Genomic DNA, 25,523 nt, shown 5'->3' on the forward strand with positions numbered 1-25,523 from the left:
TTAACAGATGAATGGTTAAAACAGCTGAAACATTGTAGGAGTTAAGCCCCAAAAATTGGTGGAAGGTACTATAATAAAGAAAGAGAAACAGGAAAACAATGGCTTGAAACTTTAAATAAATGATTTGCCCCAAATTCTTCAATGAACTATATATTTAATGAGAAATCATTCAAATTTGGCGGATTTATTTGTTTAAAATGAAATGACTTCAATCTGCTGTTTACTCAAATAAAGACTATGATTAGTCACATCATTGCAGAAAAAGTTTGACCGTAAAGGCTTTTATGTTTTCATAGTCCAACAGCGCCCCCATCTGGTCATCCCCCTGTGTTACCAGTGACGCTGCTGCTGCAGACCTGTCCGTTTTTTACTTGTCCTGTCCAACAGCTGGGCAGACAGATGACAACTGAGGGCCTCTACTACTGCATTCCCTCCACCACATTTGACTCATTCTAGTCCATCCGCTATTTTCTCAAAGCGGCTAATCCGACCGGTAAATTAAAAGATAGAAAGGTTGTTCTTTTTAACCGTATTTTTTTGGCAGAAAAGATCCAGACATGAAACAGAAGAAAAGCCTTCGACTTCAAAATAAAAGAAATCTGCATTTAACAGACAAAAACCAGGAGTCTTTACTCCAAATATGGATGTATTCCGGGCCGTAATGATAATGATTATGCAGAATATTTAGCAGCCGGCTGTCTGATGTTACAAAGATGCTGCTAATAAAGTTGTTTAAACGATTGGTGTTTAATATGATACATAGAAAAAAGCCGTTTTAGTGACCCTTTTTTCTTTAATAGTGAGATGAGGCTAAAGTCGGCGTCTGACTTTTTAGCCTCCGTTTTGACAGTTATGGGTAAAGGAAAATCTAGATTCATTTTAATGGTTCCTGCAGGAAATCCAGTGAACAATAAAGTTTAAATGAACCGCAGATATTTTACAGGGAATGAGGATAAACTTTACCCTTGAAAGGGAAACTGGAAGCTGAAAAAAAGCAATCAGACTTCAGCCTCGTGCAGGCCGGTCCGTGAAAATCTCGTCTGACATCGAACCAGTCCGTGAGCTGCCGTAAAAAACCTTTGCTTTTACGGCTAAAGGGGCAAAAAAAGAAACAGAGAAGCTGAACGGCGTACCTGCGGCTCGTCGTCTTCCCCTTTTCCTCATCCTCTCCTCCGTGCTCGGCTGCTTTGTCGCCGCTTTTCTCTTTCCTTAACTTCTTACTGATGAGCTCTCTCATCTTCTCTTTGCCGTCCGAGTCGTATTCTTCCCCTGCAGCCACGTCACCGTCCACGTCGCTGTCTGCATCGTCCTCTGACTGATAAATAAGAGAAAATGATCCTTACAAATCTACCCGTTTTCTTTTTTTAGATTATTAAAGCTTACCTCTCCAGTTCCAGCCCCCCCTTTCCTCTTCCTTTAAAGATAAAACAATCGGGTTTAACGTGAACAATCAGACAAACACCCTGAAGCTTCGGCGTCCGTCGGCGCTTACTTATCAACGGCGGGGACGGAGCTGAGCTGGGGGTCGTCTTTCAGAAGGTCGTGGCTGCTTTTGCTTTTTCCCTTTAATGTCTGAAGAAAAAAAGAAAGTCAGTTGTTGGTTTTAGCACCTTCTAACATGTTTTTCCTCATGATAAACCTCACAGTTTGTAAAAAAAAAAAACACTTTTGTTTCAGTTTTTTTGAACATTTCGATGCTGTTCTCATACAAAAGCAGTTTATTATTAAGCACTTAAACTTAGGCTAAATCTGTTTTGGTGTGTAGAATACTTTAGAGGAATGTTGAGATTCGTTTTTGTCTGGGAAGCAAAACTGTTCCTATGGTAATTCAAACTGGATCCCTGTGGCTGCAGAGTTCCTCAGGGTTTGTTTTCAGGCCCACTGTTCTCTAATGTCATTACAGCATTAAAGTCAGATTCTGTATGAAAATATTAGAACACAGCACAGCTATGCAGATGACACTTAGACCTTTTCATGGTTTCATACACCTGTTCCAAAGAAAGTGACTGAAAAACCTAAATTCGGTATTTAAAGTGAGTGAAACAATTTTTATACCATGGTCCGGGTGAATACAGTAAACCCTTGTTTTACGCGGGGGTTACGTTCCAAAAAGAACCTGTCTTAGGCAAAATCCGTGAAGTAGAAACCTTTTTTCTTTTAACAATTATTATACAATTAAATCCTCTATTATACATTGAAAAGAAAGAACAAACCATTTTACAGGCTCTAGCATTAAATAAAAGTACTTTAGAAAGTTTTTTTCAACAAATAACTTCTGTACTGTACTGTCAAATAATAATTTTAATCATCGATGTGAACAGAAGGCTTCAAATCGCGGAGATTAGCCCCGCCCACCGCGACCCAAAGGATTGGATTAAACAGGAGAAATTTTAAAATGATTATGAAAAAAATACAAAGTACAGTGGGACAAATAGTGACTCAGGTGTATTTCACTGCTCTTCAGACTGAGTCGCTGCATCCTGACTCCGCTCTGCAGTGTTTTCTTCTTTTGAAGCCCGCGGTGCAGCTGTGTTTGATCGGGAGAAGAACATAGTGATTGGCAGTTGTCGCTCTTTTTCTATGGGTTTTAGAGAAACTCAAAATTGCAAGATAATTTGCACGTACGTGTTGTAAATTTGGCAAGCTGATTTACCTATGTGTATTAAACTGCAACGTTATTGACGCCCAGGTAGAGAAGAAGCGGAGTGACTTTTTAGCCAATCAGAATGCAGAACACAATGCACGATGCAAATCCGTGAAGTAGCGAAACCGTGAAAAGTAAAACGCGTTATAGCGAGGGATCACTGTACTCGATTCTGATTTTCTGCTGAGCGTGAATTAAAAAGTGATTTATCACAGTGATAATGCACGCCTATAGCTTAAATGTTCTGTATCACTGCACTGGCTTCTTTAAAACAAACCTTAGCTTCATCATGTGGACAAAAACAAACGGTAAGAGGTGAATTTTTTCTCTGAACTGATGCTTTATTTAATCCATCATGACTATCGGTGTATATATCGCTTTCCTTTGCCGCTGCACTCGAGGTCCGCCACAGCTCTCTTCCAATCAGTGCCTGCAGTAACACGGCAGCAATATGGTAGAAACAGCACTGACAGGGCTGGTTAAAAAAACATACAGGTAAAAGTCACTGAGAGCAGCGCCTCTGTGCACTAAAACCATGGAAGTCTTCCTCCTCAGTGTTGGATTGGAATAGCGTCAGATATTCTTTGCCACACTCCGTCAGTGTCACTCTGAGGTAAATTCCCTCCTGAGCGTGCGCTGTCCTCTCCGTCAGCAGCAGACCGGCTTTTCCAAACCCGTTGGTGATGGTGGATTTTTTTAACGACTGCTTTTAACTTGAAAGCTGCGTCATATGCATTTCTTCTTGCATTTTCCATGATGAGGGTCTGTTCGTGCTATCCATTCACAAAGCATTCACATATACTGTATTCCCCCTGTCTCACTCTTACCCTTTCTGCTCGAGCGCCCTTAGCGGCCGTTAGAAAAAATGCATAAATTAGCCGCATCATTGAAGAAGCCGCAGGGTTGGAAGCGTGTGATAGAAGTAGCGGCTTATAATCCAGAAATTACGGTAGTCATTTTTTTGTGATAAAAGCGAGCCAAACCAAAAAGATAAGAATTAAGTACTAAAAACCGGTTGAATATTTATTTAAATCTCAGAGTTTGTAACAGAAACCTGTGAACTGCCGTCCCTGCAGCTGCCCCCGTCTCCTGTCACACGCGTGTGTGAGAAGGAGAGGGGAGGGGTAGTGGGCTCAGGCTGCCAGGTGGAACGTGCACGCGGAGCGCTGCATGGTTACGCAACACCAGGATCATCACATGCCTTTAGATGACTCAGCTCATGCTAATAATGTCTTTCTTTATGAGCTATTGTAGACATATTTGTTACGTGTCTTTATTTTCCATCAATGTATTCTTTGTCTGCCTGTGGTTTAGTTGGTGTCAGTATTTGACATAAAGACAGCAGGTAATGCAGGAAAACAGCTGCACTTCTTGATATCTTAAATAAACAATCCATCATTTAGAAAAATAAAATCAGCACAATTTTTTTTATCTATTTCTTCAGACTAAAAACGTTAAATAAATTGGTGCAGCTGTGTTAATGTTTCAAATCAATTTACATTTAATATCATTTAGTGACTGAATTATTTTTCTCAGCATCAAATGGTTCAGTTGGTCAAAATGTTTCTAGTTTAACTAAGGAATAATTTCAGACACTTAAAGCTACTTCTCTGTTTTAGACCATAACAGGGTTTCTGTGGTTAAATAAAGTTAATATTTGTTGAAAGTGGATTTATATTGCTTTTTTCTTTTATTAATGTTAAAAGATACAATTTTAGGTGTACTTACACAATTTTTATAGATACTAACCTATATATTGTCACCGGGTGAGTGTGTGTTGGGGGGGGGGGGGGAGTACTGGCCGCTTACTGACCGCACGCGAATGCTGCATGCATGAGATGTCATACGTGTCTGTAGGATGTCCAAACTAACAACCCTCTGATTGTCTACTTTCCTCATTTCTGACCGTAAGGCGGCTTCGCAAGGAGCGCGCACGTTTCACGTGCGCTGAACCTACAGCCTCCTTACGCAGTCTGCAGTAGTGATGGGTAAATGAGGCCTCGTGAAGCGTTGACACATCAGCCAAACTGTATGGATTCTGTGTTGATGATACTGTTTCACTCAATACTGACTCCTGCTGGACCAGAAACATCATTGCAGGCAACACAGTTAAGAAAGTTCACAGATTTACTGATTAAATCAACTAAACAGAATATTTGTTACCGTAGTTCCTCATTCCCATGTCTCGCGCTCTATAAGATCCAGCATTGGGGAGATGCTTTTAAGTTTGACAGTTCTGCTGAACAACCTCCAAAACATAAAATGATTCATGTCAAATAAGAGACAGAATGCAGTGGAATTGTATTCTGCTGGACCAACTGAGAGGAATGGGGGGAGAAAAAGCCTAAATCCTTGATAAAATTGTTAAATGATTCCAAAAACCTAATTAAAAACACCACATTCAACACCTTTCGGAAAGATTCAGTAAAATAAAACGTCATACACAGGTGGGCGGGGAAAACAGGGTGGGCGAGAATCGTTCAACAGCTGGAAGTTTGGGTGCATGAAAAGCTGTTTTTTTCCTACTCTGTTAAAATCGCAGCGGAACTGATTTAACACCCAAGTGACTGAAATGTAACAGAAAAGATCAGGTTAATTTTTCAAAATAAAAGATAGCTTAGACTCATAATAAAACTAACTGAACCCTGCCAAGTTGACACGAAACCCGCCAAAGCAAATTTTCCAAAATTACCCAACTGGGTGGAAAACCGAAGAATCTGGCAACGATACGCTTCCTTGTTTGGCTTCTCTGTGACACGCAGACACAGTGGCTGTATGGGTCACGTGACTTTTCCTCTAAACAACACCCATACATTTGAAGTGTTAACTACAACCTGTCGCATGCCCGTATGCATCAACAAGTACACTCACTTGATAATTCGTGTGTTCTTAGTTGGGACTAAGGCTTTAGGCAGCACAAAGTTTGCTGTGGAGAGCAGAAACATACCTGACTGACTTGATTCGCCATCTCCTCGTCTTCCTCAGCTTCCTCACCAAACGATAACAAACTGAAGTTCCTGGAAAAGTTTTTTTGGAGCATTAATCCAAATCACAACAACAAACAAAAACCACTACAATCACAGAAAACAACAAGATTGTAAGAGGAATTCAAATACGAGGCCACATGGACTTAAAACCAAGAAAACTACATTTTGCAGGTGAGAAAAACATTCACAATAAAAGTCTGATAGTTGTATTTTTTAGCATAAACAGGGAAGAAGAAAGAGTGAATGCTCACTTCGTGGCTTTTGACTGGGATTTCTTTGCCTCTTCCTTGTCTTTATCCTTTTTGCTTTTCTTCGTTTCTCGAGGAACAATGTCATCAAAGGGATTGTGCAGAACCTGGAAGACGCACACAACATTATCACAAGGGAAAAAAAACGACTTTTTAGATACAGGAGCTGCTCTGATTGGTGTGAATAAACGAATCACCTCAGCACATCTGATCTTATGAGGCCTCAGAGGTCGTTCATCTTTGTCGCATTCAACCTGAGCCAATCTGAGCAAGTTATAGACCGTATCTCCAGTGACCTGCAGTAAAACAAAAGGAAAATAAGGCTTTTTTTTAACATAAGCAGCTCTTAAAACATCCACCATACAATGGACTGAAGTTATGCTCACCTTTCCAAATATGGTGTGTTTATTGTTGAGTTCATCCGCACGCGCCAACGTGAAAAAAAACTGACTCCCATTATCGTGTGGCCCAGCGTTCGCCATAGCAACCAGGCCTCTCCGAATGAAGCGCAGTCTTGAGTGAAACTCGTCCTGAAAGGTGAAGTTTAGGGTTTTCGCTTAGGCTTAAACACACGTTTTTCTGAAGCGAGCAGCGAAACTGTCGGACCTTGAACGGACGGCCGTACACGGACTCTCCCCCGGTTCCTGTTCCTGTAGGATCCCCACCCTGAATGATGAAGTCCTGGACCACTCTGTGGAAAATGGTGCCATCGTAGTAACCTATAGGGTTAGAAATAGAGACCCAAACAGCACAGATTGGATCACTTTTCCCAAGAAAGAAAACAAAACAAAAAGGCAGATTTAACTCTCGATTTTTGGTTCTTTTTGACAGATCCTACCTTCCATGCAGAGCTGCACAAAGTTCCTGGAGGCTTTGGGAGCCTCTTTGGACCACAGCTCAATGTCAATTTCTCCTGCTGATGTTTTCAACAGAACCTGGAAGAACATTTTCCAACATACAATCTTCAGTTAACAATAAATACATCTAATTATTAGCTAATGGAGACAATTGTTGTACATTTCAGAGGTAAAACCACATGAAAGTTGGGCTTTTCTGGAGCGAAAGAAACTGAACGCTCACCTTTCCATTCGTCGGAGGTTCCTGAATGTAAATGTTGCTCATTTTGCCCCCCGACTTCTAACTAATTTATACGTTTAAAGTACTTTTAGTTAACTGAAAACAAAGCGAATGGTAAAGAATGATTCTTACAACTGTTTTTCTTACATGAGATTAATTTGATCGTTTCACTTCCAAAGCCATCTTAGCTGCATCTGTTCGCGGGTTGTTTACTTCCGAGTGCACAGGGACGTCAGAAGGTAGACATATAATCTTATTGAAACGTTTTGCACTTAATATATAATTGAATTTGATAAAAGGGTATTTCTTTAGAAAACGCCGCATTTTAAAGCATGCAAATAAAAATAAACTATAACAACAAAACAAACGAATTACGTTTTTCCAACTATTTCCCCTCTTCAATTGCATTGGTTTGATCCATGTGTTCTTTGATAACTGCCCCGCGGAAACATGATCGCGCTCAGTGGAAACTCTATTTAAGTTTGAAAAAAAATCTAATATTAATGTAAAAGGTGTTTGCATATGCATTTAATTTAATCTTATTTTTTACTTACTATATATGTATGCATTTACTTCGATTGGAAGGGTTAACGAATTTAGAAGTCAAGCGGAAGTGCCGTAATCACGACAGGACAAACCAGAAGAGAAGCAACGATGGCGGAATCTGAAAACAGTGTGGATTTGAAGCGAAAGGCTGAAGATAACCGGGACGGAGATGAAGAACAACAAGATTCCGAATGGGTCGGACCCATGCCGAATGAAGCCACGACGACTAAAAAACGGAAAGGTTGGTTTCTGGTGGCGGCTTTACCCTGGTCTGTGACAAACATCTGTTAGAAGTCGTGCTAATCCGCGCTAACCCCCGCTCTTTTCTGCCTGTTTTTGTGTGTTTGGTGTCAGTACTCGAATACGAGCGTGTTTACCTGGACAACCTGCCCTCAGCTGCCATGTATGAACGGAGCTACATGCACAGAGACATTATTACGCATATAGTTTGTTCCAAGTAAGTCTAACTAAGTGGTGGAAATGTAACTTCATTCAGCTGATCATGCAACTATGGAAATGAAAGACAAGTCGATCAGAACTGTTATGCAGCTTCAGGTGTCAAAGAAGCAAAAGAGTGTGCAGTTTTTGTGTTTCTATGTACCTTATAGTAAAGTTAATAGTAAAAATACTTAGAATTTGTGCTCTCTGGCAAAATGTTCTTTAGAGGAATTGTGCCGTTTATCTGACACTCCTCTCTTTTTCACGCTGTCCCTTTTCTGTTCCAGAACAGACTTTGTCCTAACTGCCAGCCAAGACGGCCACGTCAAGTTTTGGAAAAAGAAGGAGGATGAGGGTATAGAGTTTGTGAAACACTTCAGAAGCCACTTGGGTAAGACCTTCGTTTTCGCCCTCGTTTCGATCTTGCAGGCGCACGAATGTGGCTTTCTTCTCAACGTGAAGCTGTGTTTGTGCAGGTGTGATCGAGAGCATCGCCGTCAGTGCCGAAGGGGCTCTCTTCTGCTCTGTTGGGGACGATCGGGCCATGAAAGTCTTCGATGTGGTCAACTTTGACATGATCAACATGCTGAAGCTGGGGTGAGTTCCAATGACGGTGCAGTGGAGCCTGAATGATGCGGCAGACACTGATGCAGGGTTTGTTTGCAGCTTTCACCCCGGACAGAGTGAGTGGATCTACAACCCCGGGGACGCCATCTGCACCGTGGCGTGTTCTGAAAAATCCACAGGGAAGATCTTTGTGTACGATGGGCGGGGAAGCAGCGAGCCCCTTCACGTCTTTGACAAACTGCACTCCTCCCCGCTGACTCAAATCCGCTTGAATCCTAAATTCCGAGTTATCGTGTCTGCCGACAAAGCGGGAATGCTGGAATACTGGACAGGCCTTCCCAACGAGTTCAAGTTTCCCAAGCACGTGCAGTGGGAGTACAAAACTGACACTGACTTGTATGAATTTGCAAAAAACAAGACCTATCCCACCAGCTTGGCCTTCTCACCTGATGGCAAAAGAATGGCCACCATCGCCTCAGACAGGAAAGTGAGGATCTTCCGTTTCCTAACAGGAAAACTGGCAAGAGTGTTCGACGAGTCCTTAACGGTACGTTGGCCTTCATCCTCCTCCTCCTCCTCCTCCTCCTCCTCGGTGTGGTGTTGGTCGTCGCTCATCGCTCCTGCGTCACATGTTAGATGTTCACAGAGTTGCAGCAAATGCGGCAGCAGCTGCCTGACATGGAGTTTGGGAGGCGGATGGCCGTGGAGAGAGAGCTGGAGAAGGTGGACGGAGTCCGGCTGGCAAACATCATCTTTGACGAGACCGGCCACTTCGTTCTGTACGGGACCATGCTCGGCATCAAAGTCATCAATGTGGAGACCAACAGGTACGTCGGGAGAGCATGGACGGCCTCAGAGTTTGAGAAACTGTTGCATATTAGGCTGGTTTCATTTTAATTGCTGGGGTGATGTTGAAGCATTTAAAGAATTGTATTTTTGTTTGATAATTGGCAGAAAAAAAGCATAAATATGATTGAAATAAATCAAATGAGAACATTTGCTTTAGACCAAGGAAAAGTTTACGCTGTGGAGGTTCACTCCATTCATCTTTGGATCTATTCTTAAAGCTTTCCCAGTGGTCTTTAAGTAAACCTGTGACATTTTCTAGGACATAGTTTCTGCAGAGCGGCCGTCATTTCTTAGAAGTTCACCTCTGAGTTGTGGGCGGGACCGTTTCTCTTCCCCACCCCTTTCCCGAGAGCTCAGCAGGGAGCTGGTGGCCCCCCCAGCGAGATTTCTACGTCACAAATACGATCTTTTTCCAACTGCATTTTTTCGTCTGCTCCTGATTCACAACAATTTGAATAAATAAATACTTTGAAATGCGATTTTAAGCCCTATTTTCTTTACATATGTCCTCCATCATCAGAAAAATCCCACAACATGTTAAAAACACAATTTTCTCCAGGGTGGGACATTTATATAAACATTTTAATTTGAAGAAACTCCTGTCGTCGTGTGTTTGTCGCCTCAAGCTGACGTCACGCGCAGCCGGCCTTCAGGAAACTCCTGACTCAAAGTTTCCTCCTTCCTCACCAGATGTGTGCGGATCCTGGGGAAGCTGGAGAACATCCGCGTGCTTCACCTCAGTCTCTTCCAGGGAGTGGCGAAGGCCATGCAGGTGGCCCCCACCGTGGAGATGAAGGCCTCCGACAACCCCGCCCTGGAGAATGTGGAGCCCGACCCCACCATCTTCTGCACGGCGTTCAAGAAGAACCGCTTCTACATGGTAAGACAGCAAAAGGGCCGTTTTTTTTTCCCAGAAACCTGCTTGTTGTTGTTGTTTTTTATGTTTATGTTTTGATTAAAGTTCACAAAGAGAGAGCCAGAGGACACGAAGAGCGCCGACTCAGACCGAGACGTCTTCAACGAGAAGCCATCCAAGGAAGAAGTGATGGCAGCTACTCAGGCCGAGGGCCCCAAGAGGGTGTCGGACAGCGCCATCATCCACACCACCATGGGAGACATCCACATCAAGCTTTTCCCAGTGGAGTAGGTCCCCATTCCGAATGGGTTCCAGCTTTTCAGAGCGTGGAAAAAATGAACCTTCCTTTTGCTTTTTAGATGCCCCAAAACTGTGGAGAACTTCTGCGTTCACAGCAGGAACAGCTACTACAACGGCCACATCTTCCACAGAGTCATCAAGGTGGGTTCTGCTCTGTTCCTCGGGCATCTGCAGACTCATTCAGGGCGTCATTCCCGCTCCTTTCGGTGCGCAGGGCTTCATGATTCAGACCGGAGACCCCACCGGCACCGGCATGGGGGGCGAGAGCATCTGGGGAGGAGAGTTCGAGGACGAGTTTCACTCCACGCTGAGACACGATCGTCCGTACACACTCAGCATGGCCAACGGCGGGCCTGGCACCAACGGCTCGCAGTTCTTCATCACCGTTGTTCCCACAGTGAGTCACAGCAGGATTTCCTGGATTCTCTCTTTCAATTCGGTCTCTCTCAGTTCAAGTCGTCCTGGGTAAAATTACGAACCTCTCAACTTATTTTGAGCGGAATAAATACAAAAGCTTCTGGTTTTTACGGATCAATTTCCATTCCAGTATATTCCGGTTTAATCTCAACAAAGTTCTCCAGAACGATTCCGTTTAGTTCCTTGTACATCAGAATCAGCAGGAATCTTCTTAGCTGGGCTTCTAAAAGCCTCACCTGTCTGTGTCTGCAGCCCTGGCTGGACAACAAGCACACCGTGTTTGGACGCTGCATCAAAGGCATGGAGGCGGTCCAGAGGATCTCTAATGCCAAGGTTAACCCCAAAACCGACAAACCCTACGAGGACATCAGCATCATCAACATCACCGTCAAGTGACCGCTCCGCCACCTCCACTTTTTTTTTTTACTGACAATAAAATACTTTAAAAAAACACCAGATAAAGGAAGTCCCATTTTTTATTCTACACGTCATTTATAAAAACCGTCTACATAGTAGTTAAAGGGTCAAAGCTTCGAAGCTTTTGAAGCTGTGAGGCTTCAAAGCTTTCAGACCATTAAAGCTTTAAGGCTTCGGAAGCTTCAAGGCTTCAAAGCTTGAAACCACGTTAGGCTCAAAGGTTCAGGAAACATACTGAGGTGTTTCCAGCACCCGCGGGAACGGCTTTTCACACGTGTGCGTTTTATTGGTACTATGATTCATACATTATTACAAAGCAATGAATAAATGCCAAACTCAAACGATGGCTCCTTGATAACAGTCAGGGCTTGTTGGGTGTGGAGTGTTTGGATGCTGCATCAAAGGCTTTGGGGCGGTCAAGAGGATCTCCAAAACCTGGAAACCCTGCAAGGACATCGGCATCATAATCACCGTCAAGTGACCGCTCTTCTCGGCCACCTTGGCTTACTTTTACTGGGATTAAAAAATAAATAAAATTGAATGGATCGAGTCAAATTGTTTATTTTACACATTCTGCTGCATTTACAAAAGCCAAGTACGCTGTTACAAAGGCTTTGAAGATTCAAGGACTCAGAAGCTTCAAGGCTTTTTAAGTTTCAAGGCTCACTTCAAGACATCAAAAACTTCAAGGCTTCAGAAGCTTCAAGGCTTTAGAAGCTTCCAAAGATTCAAGGCTCCGAAAGCTTCAAGGCTTTGAAAGCTTCAAGGAAGGCTTCGAAAGCTTTAAGGCTTCAGAAGCTTCAAGGCTTCAGAAGCTTCATGGAAGGCTTCAGAAGCTTCAAGGCTTCGAAAGCTTCAAGGCGTCCGAAGCTTCAAGGCTTCAGAAGCTTCAAGGCTTTGAAAGCTTCAGAAGCTTCATGGAAGGCTTCAAAAGCCTCAAGGCTTCCAAAGCTTCAAGGCTTCAGAAGCTTCAAGGCTTTGAAAGCTTCTGAAGATTCAAGGCTCCGAAATCTTCAAGGCTTCAGAAGCTTTAAGACTTCGAAGCGCATTGTGCTTGAAGGTTCATAAAACAGAAATATTTCCAGCAGCTGTGGAACAGCTTTTCTCACATGCGGGTTTTATTTGTACTTTGTTACATCGATACAACAACATTACATAGCAATGAGTAAAGACCAAACTCAAACGATGGTTCCTTAATAAGAGTCAGTGTTTGTTGGGTTTCATGTTCTACGTTTCACATCACGTTTATTACTGAAGGCGGGTTGAAGGCGCCCTATTGTTGAAGCATTCTGGACAGCAACAGGAGCTGGTTGAGCTGTTACATGAGTTTTTTGTTTTTTTTTTGTAAATGTTGCAGAAATCTTACGTCAAAACCAGCAGATGGTTCATTTGCTTTCAGAAGAAAGCCCTCACCAAAAGCAGCAGATAAGTGCGTTAAATTAAATCTTTGTGCAAAAACACTCACACCTCCGTCTTCCTCCTAACTGACAGTAAACTAGTTCTGTAACAGGAAGCGCTCTGCTGCTTCCAGTCCAGCTTTCAGTGGATCCCACATGAACCAGTCAGACGTCTGCTTTGCTCAAAGGCAGGTTCACATCAGGTCGCAGCCAGCAGGCAGGCCTCACTCGGCTGTTTCATCTCAGGCTAATGGAAGCAACAAAAGGTTGATGAGGATGGAAGGTTGAGTCCACGACAAAAGCAAAGCTGTTGTGTCCGGTTTGAGGCCGGTCAGCGCAGAAATCGCAGCGATCTGATGTAAAGCCGCAGAAAGCATGTCCACCAGCCTTTCCTCTGCTCGCAAAGAAGGAGGGATGCGTGTGAGGGGAGCGGGACTGTGGTTCTGCTCGCTCACGCCACGTCCAGAACCCCAGCAGCCACCAGCTGCCTGGAGAGCCAGTCCAGCCCCTCGTGGAGGCCCATCCCACTACGGGCGTCGCAGCCCTGAATGTGCCAGCTCCTCCCACAGCACAGCTTGTGAAGGCTCAGCAGCTCCGTCATCTCCTCCACAGACACGGCGCCTGGAACGTCCTGCACAGAGAGAGTCGCCCCGGGGTGAGTTCACTCGCCGCAGGCGTTCACAACCGACGACGCCTCTACGTACCTGCTTGTTGGCGAAGATGAGCAGAAGGGCGTCCCGCAGCTCCTTCTCTGTCAGGAGTTTGGCCAGCTCGCTGTGGGCCTCCATGAGTCGGTCCCTGTGGCAGCTGTCGATGACGAACACCACCGCTGCTCCGCCAAACACCAGAGGCGGGGTTAATGGCCCCGGCATCGCAAAGTTTGACACAACGGTTTGAGCAGACATCACCGAAACAATAAAGACTGGAGGAAGCGGACTCCATTGACTGTACTTCAGAACTTGATTTGGGGGAATTGCACCACAGACGTGCATCGTGGTCGTCCTTATCCAGAGACCCAAGTTTTAGTCAACGTTTGCGTAGAGAGCTCGTCTGAAGCTGAATTATTTCCATTGACTGTAAATGAGAACTGGACTAAGTGACTCCTCCCCCCTGGCGTTCCAAAAAGGAAGTAGCAGTAAAACCCCAAAGAGGTCTACAGAAAAATAAACAGCTGGCAATCAGTCATTCTATTGGTCAGAAGAACCATTCTAGATCTGATACTTTTTTTTTTTTTAAATCTTCTTGATAATCCTCATCTTTTCATATTTTTTCTGTAGTTCAACTTGTGAACTGACCAATCAGATGCCTCACTAAAAGTAGGTGGAGCCTGCTGGCCCCAATGTTTTTGACTGACAGATTTTGTGTAGCCGGGGTTTTTCAGTGGTAGGGGTGTGGCCGTCCAACAAGCCCACTCCTGATTGGCGAGAGTGGTTGCCATAGAGAAGTTGACACGGAGCAATCACTGCTTACTGACAACTTGGCGGCGTCCATCAGCTTCCTTTGGTTGGAGACATTTTCCATGGGTGACGTCACACTCACTTGTTCTCTTGTACAGTCAATAGGCGGAGCTTAACAAAAACCATTTGATATCAAATTGATTCTAAAAACATTCTATCACATTTCATATTATGTCACTAATTATGCAAAAGTAAAAATAACATCCATTTGGTTTAAATGTAAATTGTTAAATAAATTGAAATCAAGTCAATCTGATTGGTAGTTCTACTCTGATCCATTTCTTTCTGCTGGAGCCTTAAATTGTGATAGAAAAGGTGAAAAATCATTCATTGATTGAGTAATAGCGGTTTATTTATAGAAGTCTATAGGTTTTTGGCTTCTGGGAGCCAGGATTTACCTCCTGTTTGGGACGCCAGGGGGGAGGAGTCACTCCGTCCAGTTTTCATATGCAGTCAGCTTAAAGTGAGCTTTGCACACAAGCATTTACTACAACTCGACTCTCTGGATGAGGACGACTACAGGACAAGTCTGTGGTGCAATTCCCTCAAAGTGAGTTTACAAAAAAAAGTCTAAAAACAACTTTAGATAAAGTTAAAAAAAAGTCTGTTCCTGCTGTTACTGAGACAATTTCCAGAAGACCCCATCTGCGAAGTTCTTGGTCGATAAAAAAAGAAACTAAAGCTGAGCAAAATCTCCTTTTTCATTTAACCACTATAAGTTAATCAGAAGAATAACAAGTGAAGCACCAACCTTGAGTGTTGAGATAATAGTGTTTCCAGAGCGGCCTCAGCTTATGCTTTCCACCAACGTCCCAGATGGTAAATTTTAAGTTCTTGTACTCGACGGTCTCCACGTTGAAGCCTCAAAAAAGAACCAGAACCAAGTTTCATTCAACTCAATCTTTCAAAGATCGTATGGTTAACCAGTGCAGACGTCTTTACCGATGGTTGGGATGGGCTGCATGAACTCGTCTTGCTTCAGCTTGAATAGAATGGTTGTTTTTCCAGCCCCATCGAGCCCCAGAGTCACCACCCGGATCTCCATCTTTGGTCCGATGTGAACTCGGTTGTCCTGAAGACACGTTTCAGTTTAGCTTTGGGTTTGTCACCGCGAGGCAAAGGTTTCCAAACGCAGACGAAGACCTTGGTGAAGGTGACGGGGATGCCGGCGTCCAGCTGGATGTGGTCTGCCAGCTCCGTGAACTGGTGCTGCTGCTTCTGAAGCGTCTCCAGTAAACAGCTGATCTCCTGCTTTGCCAGAACAACCCTGCAGTCGTCCTGCATCGGGAGAGAAGCCGCACGCAAACACAACACGGTGCTTTCAATGCCTTGGAACGCACCACTCTACTCCTACTGATTCAGAGAAGTTATCATGAACAAAAAAACTGATCCAAATTCTAAAACACACGAACATTTTCAAAATAAGATCAAGGCTCTGTCCAAATTCCCACCATAACCCCTAACTACTAAAAAACTCTATAGTGCTGCACTATGTCGAGCCCTGAATTTTAACAGCAATTCGGACGCCACGCTCACTACTTTTGTTTTAAACGGCGAATATGATGTCATCAATTTCACGAAGTGCTGTGAGCGTTTTGCGACGATTATTTATGAGTCCACTGTCTCCTGAAAATAAAAACATTGATGGTCTATTAAAAAAATACATTTTAACGCATTTATTTTGGTATAAAATGTTCCGACGCAATGCATTGTGGTCTATATTAAATGATATAGTGAGCATCGATGCACACAGGTTTTTTTGCAGAGACTTCAGGGAAATTTCCAGGGCACTGGATTTTGGAATTGTAGATTCGGACAGAACTAGAAAATGCTGAAGGCACTATTTAGTACGGTGGCCCAGAAGGGTCACAACACAACACATTAACTTTACACACAACACATTAACTCACAACACAACACATTAACTTTACACACAACACATTAAATCACAACACAACAAATTAACTTTACACACAACACATTAACTTTACACACAACACATTAACTTTACAACACAACACATTAACTCACAACACAACACATTAATCACAACACAACACAATAACTCACAACACAACACATTAACTCACAACACAACACATTAACTCACAACACAACACAATAACTCACAACACAACACAATAAATTACAACACAACACATTAACTTTACACACAACACATTAACTTTACAACACAACACATTAACTCACAACACAACACATTAATCACAACACAACACAATAACTCACAACACAACACATTAACTCACAACACAACACAATAACTCACAACACAACACATTAACTCACAATACAACACAATAACTCACAACACAACACAATAACTCACAACACATTAACTCACAACACAACACATTAACTCACAACGGAAGTAAAGCTGCAATGGAAGTGCTTTTATTCTGAAATTTCAACTGGGCTGAGCGGCTAACTGCCTCACAGAAAGTAACGTCACAGTGAGCTGTGGAGGGAGCATGATTTTCTACAAGAGAAGCTAGCAGCAGCGTTGCCAGATTGGGCGGTTTTGGGTGTAAATTTGCGGTCAAAAATGCATAATTTGTATGGTTTAAAGGTCGGTTCAGCGGGTTTTTTCCCACTCATGAATATATAATAGCGGCCTACGTTAGGCCGTGTGGCTTTTGGAGTTCTACTGAAGCTCCGTGAACGGCAGAGCTTAATGGACCGGGTTTTGTCATCTAACCTGTTGTTGGGGGAGTGCAACGCCCCGCCTCTTAGAAATTGTGTTCATTAAAGCCTGACAGTGGGGATTTCTCCACATGTGTCGTGTCAAGTGTTGGGGACCGCGTGCGTGTGTGAGAGGAAGAGGGAGGGGAAGAAAGGAGAGGAGCGCGTGCAGGGACTGGGAGGGTGTGTGGGTGGGTGGGGGGTGTTGGGGACCGAGTGAGTGTGAGAGGAGGGGGCTGAAGAACGGAGAGGAGCGGAGCACGCGCAGCGACAGAGAGGGGTGTGAGTGCAGCGCGGAGGAGTGTGCGTTAACATTGTGTAGCTTCTCTTGTAGAAGAAACATGCTCCCTCCACAGCTCACTGTGACGTTACTTTCTGTTAGGCAGTTAGCCAATCAGCCCAGTGGAAATTTCAGAATAAAAGCACTTCCATTGCTGCTTTACTTCCGTTGTGAGTTAATGTGTTGTGTTGTGAGTTAATCTGTTGTGAGTTATTGTGTTGTGTTGTGAGTTAATGTGTTGTGTTGTGAGTTATTGTGTTGTGTTGTGAGTTAATGTGTTGTGAGTTAATGTGTTGTGTTATGAGTTAATGTGTTGTGAGTTATTGTGTTGTGTTGTGAGTTAATGTGTTGTGTTGTGAGTTAATGTGTTGTGTTGTGAGTTATTGTGTTGTGTTGTGAGTTAATGTGTTGTGAGTTAATGTGTTGTGTTGTGAGTTATTGTGTTGTGTTGTGAGTTAATGTGTTGTGTTGTGAGTTAATGTGTTGTGTTGTGAGTTATTGTTTTGTGTTGTGAGTTAATGTGTTGTGAGTTAATGTGTTGTGTTATGAGTTAATGTGTTGTGAGTTATTGTGTTGTGTTGTGAGTTAATGTGTTGTGTTGTGAGTTAATGTGTTGTGTTGTGAGTTATTGTGTTGTGTTGTGAGTTAATGTGTTGTGTTGTGAGTTATTGTGTTGTGTTGTGAGTTAATGTGTTGTGAGTTAATGTGTTGTGTTATGAGTTAATGTGTTGAGTTATTGTGTTGTGTTGTGAGTTAATGTGTTGTGTTGTGAGTTAATGTGTTGTGTTGTGAGTTAATGTGTTGTGAGTTATTGTGTTGTGTTGTGAGTTAATGTGTTGTGTGTAAAGTTAATGTGTTGTGTTGTGACCCTTCTGGGCCACCGAAATGTAAAAATAAATGCAAAAAAAGTTTAATGCTAATTCACCCGAAGCTTGTAAGGCAGTTTAAAAAATAGCAAAACACGAAATGACATGTATTTAAAAAAATAAACATGTATTTATAGATAAAATGTACTTGAGCGTGTGTCAGAATTCCAAATTAAAGTTATCGAAATGATGCAAGAAAGAAACCTAAACCTGCCAGAAGGAAAACAGACTTGTGAGCTGGGATCTGAAGCACAGCTACCTGCTGAAGAGTCTTCTCGCAGTGCAGGCAGGCGGTGGAGACCTGCGACAGCAGGATGGTCATGTCCTCCTGCTGCTGCCTCAGCCAGATGAGCCTCTCCCGAACGTGGGCGTCCACCACACTCAGCGCCATCTCCTCCTGCCGACACAGAGTCTCGTGGAGGTCTGAGAAGTAAGCCCGGACGCAGGAGCGCGCGCTCTCTGCTGTGCCGGGAATCTGACGAGAAGGAAAACAAAAAAACAAAAAGAGGTCACGATAGGGGAAACTCTGGAGTCATGGTTTCACACTGATGGATGCGAGGTTTTCTCACATGCTCGGTGTGCGCCATGCCTACGCCATCCTCCACGATCTGTTCTCCTCCTTCTATCTGCTGCACGATGCCCACCAGCTTCCTGGAGTACTCGGACACTTCGTCTGTGAAGCTGCGGATGCAGTGGGCCATGTCCAGGATAGAAGCTCGGATCTGATTGGCCTCAGACTCAAGGAGAGCGTGCTAAAAGAGAAAAATGATACGCATTAGCATTTCAGATCAAGATCCTGACCCTGAAAGGACGCCTTCGCCTACCTTATGTCCCTGGTGCTTGCCATACTCCTTGCAGACGCAGCACATGAGAGGCCCGGACTGACACGCCTCCTCCAGGCACACAAACTCGATAGCATGGACCTGATGCTGGGGGCAGAGCATCTTCTCGTGAGGCTTATCGGCCAGCGGCACGCGGCGGTGTTTGGCCAGCGTGCGAGTGGAGTGGGTGAGCTGGGAGCACTCGCCACACAGGTGGGTGGCGCACACGGTGCAGTACACGGAGGCTGTGTGGCTCTCGTCTTCGTCACACCGTATTATACACTGGATTAAGGGGGGGAGGAATGAGTGCGAAGAGAAGAAACTACAGAGGCAAAGCACAAGTCCCCACCCACCCACTCACTTCTCCCATGCCCTTCAGGGCGTCCTCAGACATTCCTGACTGGTTGGTGGCTCCATTCTGGAGTCGCTCCAGGAGTTCGAGCAGCGCAAAGTTCTTCTTTAGGCCCCAAACCCCCGAATCTCCTGAGCAGACGTGAAGAAAGAAAACGTCTGTTTTAAGAAGAGGTGCCAACACAAAGCTCAACTGTTGCTCTACTGATGAAGATTGCATTCTCAGCGTCTCATGCACAACTCTGCATATGTTAGCTTTACGTGAGTTGCTAACTTATGGAGGCGGTGAGCCGCAGACACATCTGCACTCTGGATCCATTCTGTGGTTCAATGCTGAGGGTTAAGCAGGGGGTTTTTGAACCAAAGACCTTCCTGTCTCAGGGGCGGACACTCTACCGCTAGTCCACTGAGATGGGTGAGGCGCGGTAGCCATAGCAACCCGGACTCACCCAGCTCCGTGACCTGTCTGTCAAAGGGGCAGCGGACCGCCCTGCCGTGCAGGGGCAGCCGGGTCAGGCAGTCGTGGCACACCGTGTGACCGCAGAGCAGCAGGCGGGGGACCTTGTCGCCTTGGAGGGAGAAGACGTCCTCACAAACTCCGCACTCCAGCACCTGAAAAAGGGACGGACACCGAGTGGAAACATTTTTCCACGCTGCAGGAAACAGCTGCTGCTCGTTTCGCCACCAACGCATTAGACTTTTCAGCAAATAAACAATATAAAATGTAATCTGAAGCATTTTTTCTAAATTTATAGCTACTTTAACTTTAAGCTAGTGGCACCTAGCCTTCGCACCTCAAATGTGTCGCAAACACCAAACCAGCCTTTTAAATGCTCTAGAATTAAGCAGGTCTCATTCATTATAGTTAAAAACAGTGTTATAATGAATAAAGAGATGCACGCTGCACTATTTTACACGTTTAACATCCACAGGCTACGCCAACGCAGCGGCTTCTTCTTCTTCATCCTGCTAGCCTCCCTGCCCTCGACTCTGATGCTGCCCCGCCGCAGGAGTCCGACTCTAATCAGAAAATAAAAGTCACGATCAGAACCTTAACGGTGCTTCCGTTCGCCCCCCTCCCGTGTCGAAAGCAGGGCTCCATCGTCACCACGGTGCCCTGCTTGTTTATTCCCGCAGCCGCCATTCTTAGACGACAGTGCAGAGGACCGGGCCAGACCGAGACTACATTTCCCAGCTACTTCCGGTTTCGTCTACTGAGTTTTGTTGTGAACAGGCAGGTGTGAAATCAACTTCCGGTTCCAATTAACACTAATGCGTCCGTTGTTTTCCTTTTCTTAAATTGTAAAAATATTGGATAAAAATAGAAACAAAAAAATGAAATATTTAATAATAACCAATTAAACATAATTAATACATTAACATATTGTAGCGACCTGGGGGTTAGCCCCGCCTTCAGCCCCTAAGGCTCATGGGAAGTGGGGAGCTTAGGTGAAACCTTGAGTCAGAGGGCTGGAAGCTGAAGTTAGGCTCCGTGCTGTTTGGGCTGTATGGTGTGCTAGAATAAACAGGCTTGTTGCATAAAAACTAATATTGCCTCTCTCTACGTTTCTTCCAACTTGAGACTGTAATGTGTCGTACGGTGTATGGGGCACGGACAGCTATCCATTAGAACCTCTTCATGAGCAGTAGGCTTTCGCTACCCCACTAAAGTGACGGTCCGGCCGGATCGTTACAATATAATACATGACTTGTATGTTAATTACCATAAATTATACATGATTAATAATGAACGTTTTCGTTCTTCTAACATCGGATCAATTTCACCTGTATAATACAGCATGTAAAATGTGTATTAAGGATTTATTTATTTTATTAGTTTATTTGACAAGATAACCTTTTGCACATGAAAATGCATCTTTGCAAATTCACCAAAGTTAGCCAAAAGGTTATTTATCATCTGTCGTACCTGGACAGGTAAAACAGTTGTCTCCTAAAAAACAATTTTACCTCAACAACAAAAATACAAAATAAACATAAATGAGAATAAGAACTTTATAACATCCGTAAAAAGGATAAAAATTCAATTTAAAAATAAAAGTGTAATAGAAGGAATTTATAAGCACAAAAGAGATTAAGCTGATATAAGGAGGAGATATAAGGTGTACAAAAACAAATTAACAATGATTATGAGGATGTGTAAAATGGAATACTACTATTACTAGAGACTACATTACCCATCATTCTTCAAGACTAGCTTCTTATCATAACAATGTTTTTGGTGGTTTTTCTCTTCAAACTGAGAAAAGAACAAAATATGACAACAGGCTCCTTTTCAATAAGATTATTAACATTTGTGAATCTTAAAAACTATTTACATAAAGCATACTTAGCCTATTTTACACCTAAGTATTTATGTTACTTGTTTTTCTTTGCCACCGTTTTTGCTATAAGTCTGTATTATGTTATGTTTTTTATATAATTTAATTTTCACTAGTTTTTTTGTATTCTGCTAAAAAAAATTACAATAAAGTTGTTGAAAAAACAGTTCCACAGACTACTGTCTCTTGATGATGACGTGTTTTCGGCGCGACCTACTTCAACACAAAGCAGCTTCGTGTTTTCGTCTCCAAACCCCCGCATTTGTTTTTATACTAAAACGTCATGCTTCATGCAAACATTTTGCCTGTCGTGGGTTTATATGTTAGCTAAATTTCTGCAGGACGTCGATTTGTTCTCTCTTTTTTTGTTATTGTTTAAAATATAAAGCCGTCGTATTAATTATCAGGAATGTCTCAACCAACACAAACGTCGCTGCCCGCCGCCCCTGACAGCCCCGCGCTGGTGGTCACAGCGAACGTGCAGAAATTCGCCGTGAAGAAAAAGAAAGTTCTCACCGCAGAAGAAAGTGAGCTGTTCGAGCTGACCCAGGCTGCAGGCATCACGGTGGACCAGGAGGTGTTCAAGTGAGTAAGGCTGACTGACCTGACCTCGCTCAGGCCACAAACTCCTCTTACCTGAAATATTTGGAGCCCGGTTGATTCTTTAAATAAAATGAATACATCCTCGCTGCATTGATTCTCATATTCTTCTCTTCGTTTTTGCACCGCTGCCTTTTGTTGCCCATCATCACCTCAGTTTTGAAGAACATGTGGTCCAGTTTCATGTCTTCCTGCATCCTAGGATCATGGTGGACCTGCTGAAGATGAACGTGGCCCCTCAGGCAGTTTTCCAGACCCTGAAGGCGATGTGTGCGGGTCAGAGAGTGGCAGACGGCTGTGGCGGCGAGTCCTCAACCGCCTCCCACGCGGCGAGCGCCAACACGGCACCTCCAGAGCCCAGAGGTGAGGGGAGGTCACACCAGCGGCGTGACCACGTCTACTCGTTCATGAATTGATGGGATTAGGCCGGAATGATCATGAAGCACATTTAATCCAGGATAATAAAAATGATCAAAAATAGGAAAATGTTTTTAGCTTTCAGTTGCTTTGGTGAAATAATCCAAAGCTGTATTTGGAAAAATCTTGTCTCCGCCTAAACATTTAATGCTCCTTCATTAAAATTTGCTCACATCCTGCCTGGGGTTTCAGGTTCATCATGGGGTAGAGGCTGACAAGAAAACCAAATAAGGCAGTGGTATCAGAGTGGGGGTCCAGGCGGAAAATCCACCCCTGTCATCCTCTCGGGTGGGGACGTTACAGGTTCCCTTGAGGTTCTTTTCTCCTTGTTGCTGCTTTAAGCTTTTTTTTTTTTTCTTGAGTTACTAAATGTCCCCTTTCTTTTTGAAGCTGTTCTTCACACGCTGCCTCGTCTTTCTTGCCAACACCCCCCCCGTCCTCTTCACGTCGACGTTCACTTTTGGGCATGTGAAATGCGGGTCCTTGAACGCGCTGTTCACAGACGCTGTTCGCACTGGACCGTCACTGCCCGGTACTGCCGCGTGAACTCCTGAACCCCCAAAGCGGTGCGAATCTGGTGGATCTCGCCCCGGCTCTTTCTCTTTCACGGCTCCATCCTGATGCATGAAAGACTTGGTGTCGTAGAATTCCCCCCGGGCCACAAACTGCAATTATTCACTTCTCCTTCATGATGAATTTTCAAACGGTTGACACTTCTGTGAGTTAAAGAGGACGCTATCTATACCCCACTGCCAAATCCAAGTCCCTGATGGGTCAAAGTTCAATTACTTTAACTTTCAACGTGCGCTCAGTGGCGAGAGTTTTAAACACGCAAGTCCAGAACGTGGACATACATAGGCTGTGTCCAAATCCCTGGGCTGCATCCTTCGATGGCTGCGGCCTTCCCGGGCGACGTTGGCCGGGTCTTGTTTATGTCTTGCCTGTAGATGATTCCAGCCGGAACATTGGCAAATGTCCTGTTGCCTAGCAACCGTGAGTCCCGAACAGAGAAGGTGTAGAGAACCAGGAACGGAGCTCAAAGTGTTCCTGGCCTGTTTGATCCAACTTTTAATCTTGTAATGATTTCCAACCCCGGGTCTTGCTTCACAGTCCGCCATTGTTGTCAGAAAATGTCCGGCTTCGGCCGCAATGCATCTTGGGAAATGGACAGCATTGAAGTGTCCGCTTGAACGTACGTCGCTGAGCTTGATGTGAACGTAGCATCTCTCCCGTTTCTAACTTCTCTTCTTCCCCCATCAATTCTTTCGTGTTTTTGTTCTTTCTCTTGTGCGTGCCCCCCCCACCCCCTCTTTTTTTTTTTCTCTCTCAAAGAAGAGTCTTTGGTTTCCGGAAAGAACCCTAAAGCACCTTCAGCGCCCCCCCCGGGGTCCGGCCCCAGAGCCCAGAAAGCCAACACGAAGATCGTGGTGTACAGCCCCCAAGACACTAACTCTTCTCACGCTCAAGGTCCCCTCTGTCATCTCTCACATCCAGCCTTCCTCCGCTTCATACGTGTGTTTGTGTGTGCCCCCCCACCACCACCTTCACCACCACGTATGCATGTTCATGCATGCATGCAGAGAGGGGGGGGCAGAGGTGTTTTATGTTAACATTCCATCTCTGTTTTCAAATAGAAAAACAATCTGTGTGAACAGTTTTGCTCTGTGAGAAACTGGTAACTTGTGGTGGTTTCCATGGCAACGTCCAGATGCATACATTCATTTGACATCAATGTAGATGTGTTCGTTCAGGACGGAAAAGCTCTTCTGGTTATTCCCCATGTTCCTCAGCACGTTCTCTGGCTTCTGGAAGTTTCTCACACTTATGGTTAACTCGATTTGGCAGCTTGGAAGTTTAATCATTAATTTTTGTTTTTGTTTTACTATTTCTATGCTTAAAATTCAATATCAACATTTATATGGCTACTTTATTATTTTTTTAATAATAATTTTTAGGAGTTATTGCTGCTTTTGTCCCACTTTTTTATTAATATTCTTCTGCAATTTCTTCAGCTAGTTTGGTCTCAACTGTTTACCTTGTCAACCGTTGCAGTTAAAACCAGGTTTTTGCTTTGACCTTAGACTGTTTTAGTTAAATATTTTAGTTTTTCCTCCTGAAACGCTCGAGTCAGCAGTGATGTTGGAGGCTCTGCTGCACACTGATGTTAAATGATGACTAATTCTTGTTTTATGCATTTTGCATTTTTCTCTGTTGTTTGGTTCGTCATAAACGCCATGTAGGTCCGAATATTTTTGACCCTTTGTTGATGTTTGTTTTTATAAACACGATCTTTTGTCGCATTTTCAGCTGTTCGCAGTAAATCCGGAGCGACTTTCAATGAGAAGACCTCCAGCCAGCGGGTGCAGCGGCAGCCCAGCGCCACTAGAGGGCAGAAGACCAAGAGTTCGGGCAGCAGTAGCTCCTCCTCTCAGGTCAACTCCACATGAGAAACGTCCTAAAATCCCTGCATGTTTTACTGTGAAAAGTCATGTTTGTTGTGCCTTGTGTTTGACATTTTCGTATTTTCATTCCAAACAAAACTGCTGTACAGACTGCAAAATAAAATATTTTTTAAAATTGAGTTTATGATCCATTCTTAAAAACATGGTTTGAAGTCAATTAAAATAAAAACATAATCAAAAAAACATGGATTATCCTAAATAAAATTCGGCCTTTTGTCTTGTGTGTCTGAAACAGAAGTTTTAGTCCAGCAGAAAATGTTAAAAAAAAATCAAAGTGCTTTATCATTTTTATACTTAAAACAGCTTTCTTTATTTAACGTATAGAAAGACCACAGATGTAATTTTATAGGATGCCAATATTTATGTCCCGCAGCCGTCCTGGACTGTAATTGTTTATGCAATCTTTCTTACTCTGCCTTGGGTAAAAATGTGACCCTCCAAAACTCACTAAAAATTTGCATTTTAGTACCCGGTTAAAAAAAAG

General features: G+C 43.7%; 4 protein-coding genes across 10 annotated transcripts in view; 2 read left to right on the forward strand and 2 right to left on the reverse strand.

Moving 5' to 3' along the window:
• cwc27 (CWC27 spliceosome associated protein homolog) overlaps nt 1-7,356 on the reverse strand; it is a 41,102-nt gene extending 33,746 nt beyond the window's left edge. For all 4 annotated transcript variants that reach the window (XR_002291285.2, XM_004074494.3, XM_011481450.2 and 1 more), the window contains exons 1-10: nt 6,960-7,356; nt 6,718-6,814; nt 6,486-6,598; nt 6,266-6,409; nt 6,077-6,175; nt 5,883-5,986; nt 5,592-5,661; nt 1,493-1,572; nt 1,384-1,414; nt 1,134-1,315 (exon numbers count right to left, since the gene is read on the reverse strand). Coding sequence is in view for 3 of the 4 variants with exons in the window: in XM_004074494.3 (XP_004074542.1) it covers nt 1,134-1,315; nt 1,384-1,414; nt 1,493-1,572; nt 5,592-5,661; nt 5,883-5,986; nt 6,077-6,175; nt 6,266-6,409; nt 6,486-6,598; nt 6,718-6,814; nt 6,960-7,001 (962 nt within the window). In the remaining variant the exon portion in view is untranslated. The remainder of the gene's footprint in view (nt 1-1,133; nt 1,316-1,383; nt 1,415-1,492; nt 1,573-5,591; nt 5,662-5,882; nt 5,987-6,076; nt 6,176-6,265; nt 6,410-6,485; nt 6,599-6,717; nt 6,815-6,959) is intronic.
• A 57-nt stretch (nt 7,357-7,413) lies between these two features.
• ppwd1 (peptidylprolyl isomerase domain and WD repeat containing 1) lies at nt 7,414-11,385 on the forward strand. Its single transcript, XM_004074495.3, has 11 exons — nt 7,414-7,743; nt 7,857-7,959; nt 8,228-8,331; nt 8,417-8,537; nt 8,607-9,054; nt 9,144-9,334; nt 10,047-10,236; nt 10,318-10,499; nt 10,572-10,653; nt 10,727-10,909; nt 11,182-11,385. The coding sequence occupies exons 1-11, from the start codon at nt 7,611-7,613 to the stop codon at nt 11,323-11,325; spliced, it is 1,881 nt and encodes a 626-aa protein (XP_004074543.1). The 5' UTR covers nt 7,414-7,610; the 3' UTR covers nt 11,326-11,385.
• Nucleotides 11,386-11,891: 506 nt separating this feature from the next.
• trim23 (tripartite motif containing 23) lies at nt 11,892-20,417 on the reverse strand. Of its 2 annotated transcripts, none has more exons than XM_004074496.4 (11): nt 20,273-20,417; nt 19,671-19,833; nt 19,232-19,353; nt 18,874-19,152; nt 18,619-18,801; nt 18,309-18,524; nt 15,344-15,478; nt 15,143-15,272; nt 14,952-15,062; nt 13,448-13,572; nt 11,892-13,374 (listed from the first exon to the last, which is right to left on the reverse strand). In XM_004074496.4, exons 1-11 carry the CDS (start codon nt 20,363-20,365, stop codon nt 13,195-13,197), a joined length of 1,737 nt encoding a protein of 578 aa, XP_004074544.1. In that variant the 5' UTR covers nt 20,366-20,417; the 3' UTR covers nt 11,892-13,194. The 2 variants fall into 2 exon arrangements, with proteins under 2 accessions (XP_004074544.1, XP_020563129.1); XM_020707470.2 differs by lacking the exon at nt 20,273-20,417 and adding an exon at nt 20,137-20,161.
• Nucleotides 20,418-21,753: 1,336 nt separating this feature from the next.
• LOC101173721 (mitotic-spindle organizing protein 2) lies at nt 21,754-25,158 on the forward strand. Of its 3 annotated transcripts, none has more exons than XM_020707471.2 (4): nt 21,754-22,145; nt 22,363-22,523; nt 23,907-24,044; nt 24,885-25,158. In XM_020707471.2, the coding sequence occupies exons 1-4, from the start codon at nt 21,970-21,972 to the stop codon at nt 25,022-25,024; spliced, it is 615 nt and encodes a 204-aa protein (XP_020563130.1). In that variant the 5' UTR covers nt 21,754-21,969; the 3' UTR covers nt 25,025-25,158. The 3 variants fall into 3 exon arrangements, with proteins under 3 accessions (XP_020563130.1, XP_004074546.1, XP_004074545.1); XM_004074498.4 differs by having other exon boundaries at nt 23,910-24,044; XM_004074497.4 differs by lacking the exon at nt 23,907-24,044.
• The last annotated feature ends 365 nt before the right edge of the window (nt 25,159-25,523 follow it).

This window comes from Oryzias latipes, chromosome 12 (assembly GCF_002234675.1).
Source record: "Oryzias latipes chromosome 12, ASM223467v1".
Classification (NCBI taxonomy): domain Eukaryota; kingdom Metazoa; phylum Chordata; class Actinopteri; order Beloniformes; family Adrianichthyidae; genus Oryzias; species Oryzias latipes.

Excerpts from the sequence above, each read along its gene's own strand:
- ppwd1 (XM_004074495.3), top strand. The coding sequence starts at position 7,611 with ATGGCGGAATCTGAAAACAGTGTGGATTTGAAGCGAAAGGCTGAAGAT. Across the intron at positions 9,055-9,143 it reads TGTTCGACGAGTCCTTAACG|ATGTTCACAGAGTTGCAGCA; the intron begins GTACGTTGGCCT and ends GTCACATGTTAG. Across the intron at positions 10,500-10,571 it reads ATCAAGCTTTTCCCAGTGGA|ATGCCCCAAAACTGTGGAGA; the intron begins GTAGGTCCCCAT and ends TTTGCTTTTTAG.
- trim23 (XM_004074496.4), bottom strand. The coding sequence starts at position 20,365 with ATGGCGGCTGCGGGAATAAACAAGCAGGGCACCGTGGTGACGATGGAG. Across the intron at positions 18,525-18,618 it reads GCATGGCGCACACCGAGCAT|ATTCCCGGCACAGCAGAGAG; the intron begins GTGAGAAAACCT and ends CCTTCTCGTCAG. Across the intron at positions 13,375-13,447 it reads TCATCTTCGCCAACAAGCAG|GACGTTCCAGGCGCCGTGTC; the intron begins GTACGTAGAGGC and ends CTCTCTGTGCAG.
- LOC101173721 (XM_020707471.2), top strand. The coding sequence starts at position 21,970 with ATGTCTCAACCAACACAAACGTCGCTGCCCGCCGCCCCTGACAGCCCC. Across the intron at positions 22,146-22,362 it reads GTGGACCAGGAGGTGTTCAA|GATCATGGTGGACCTGCTGA; the intron begins GTGAGTAAGGCT and ends CCTGCATCCTAG. Across the intron at positions 24,045-24,884 it reads TAACTCTTCTCACGCTCAAG|CTGTTCGCAGTAAATCCGGA; the intron begins GTCCCCTCTGTC and ends TCGCATTTTCAG.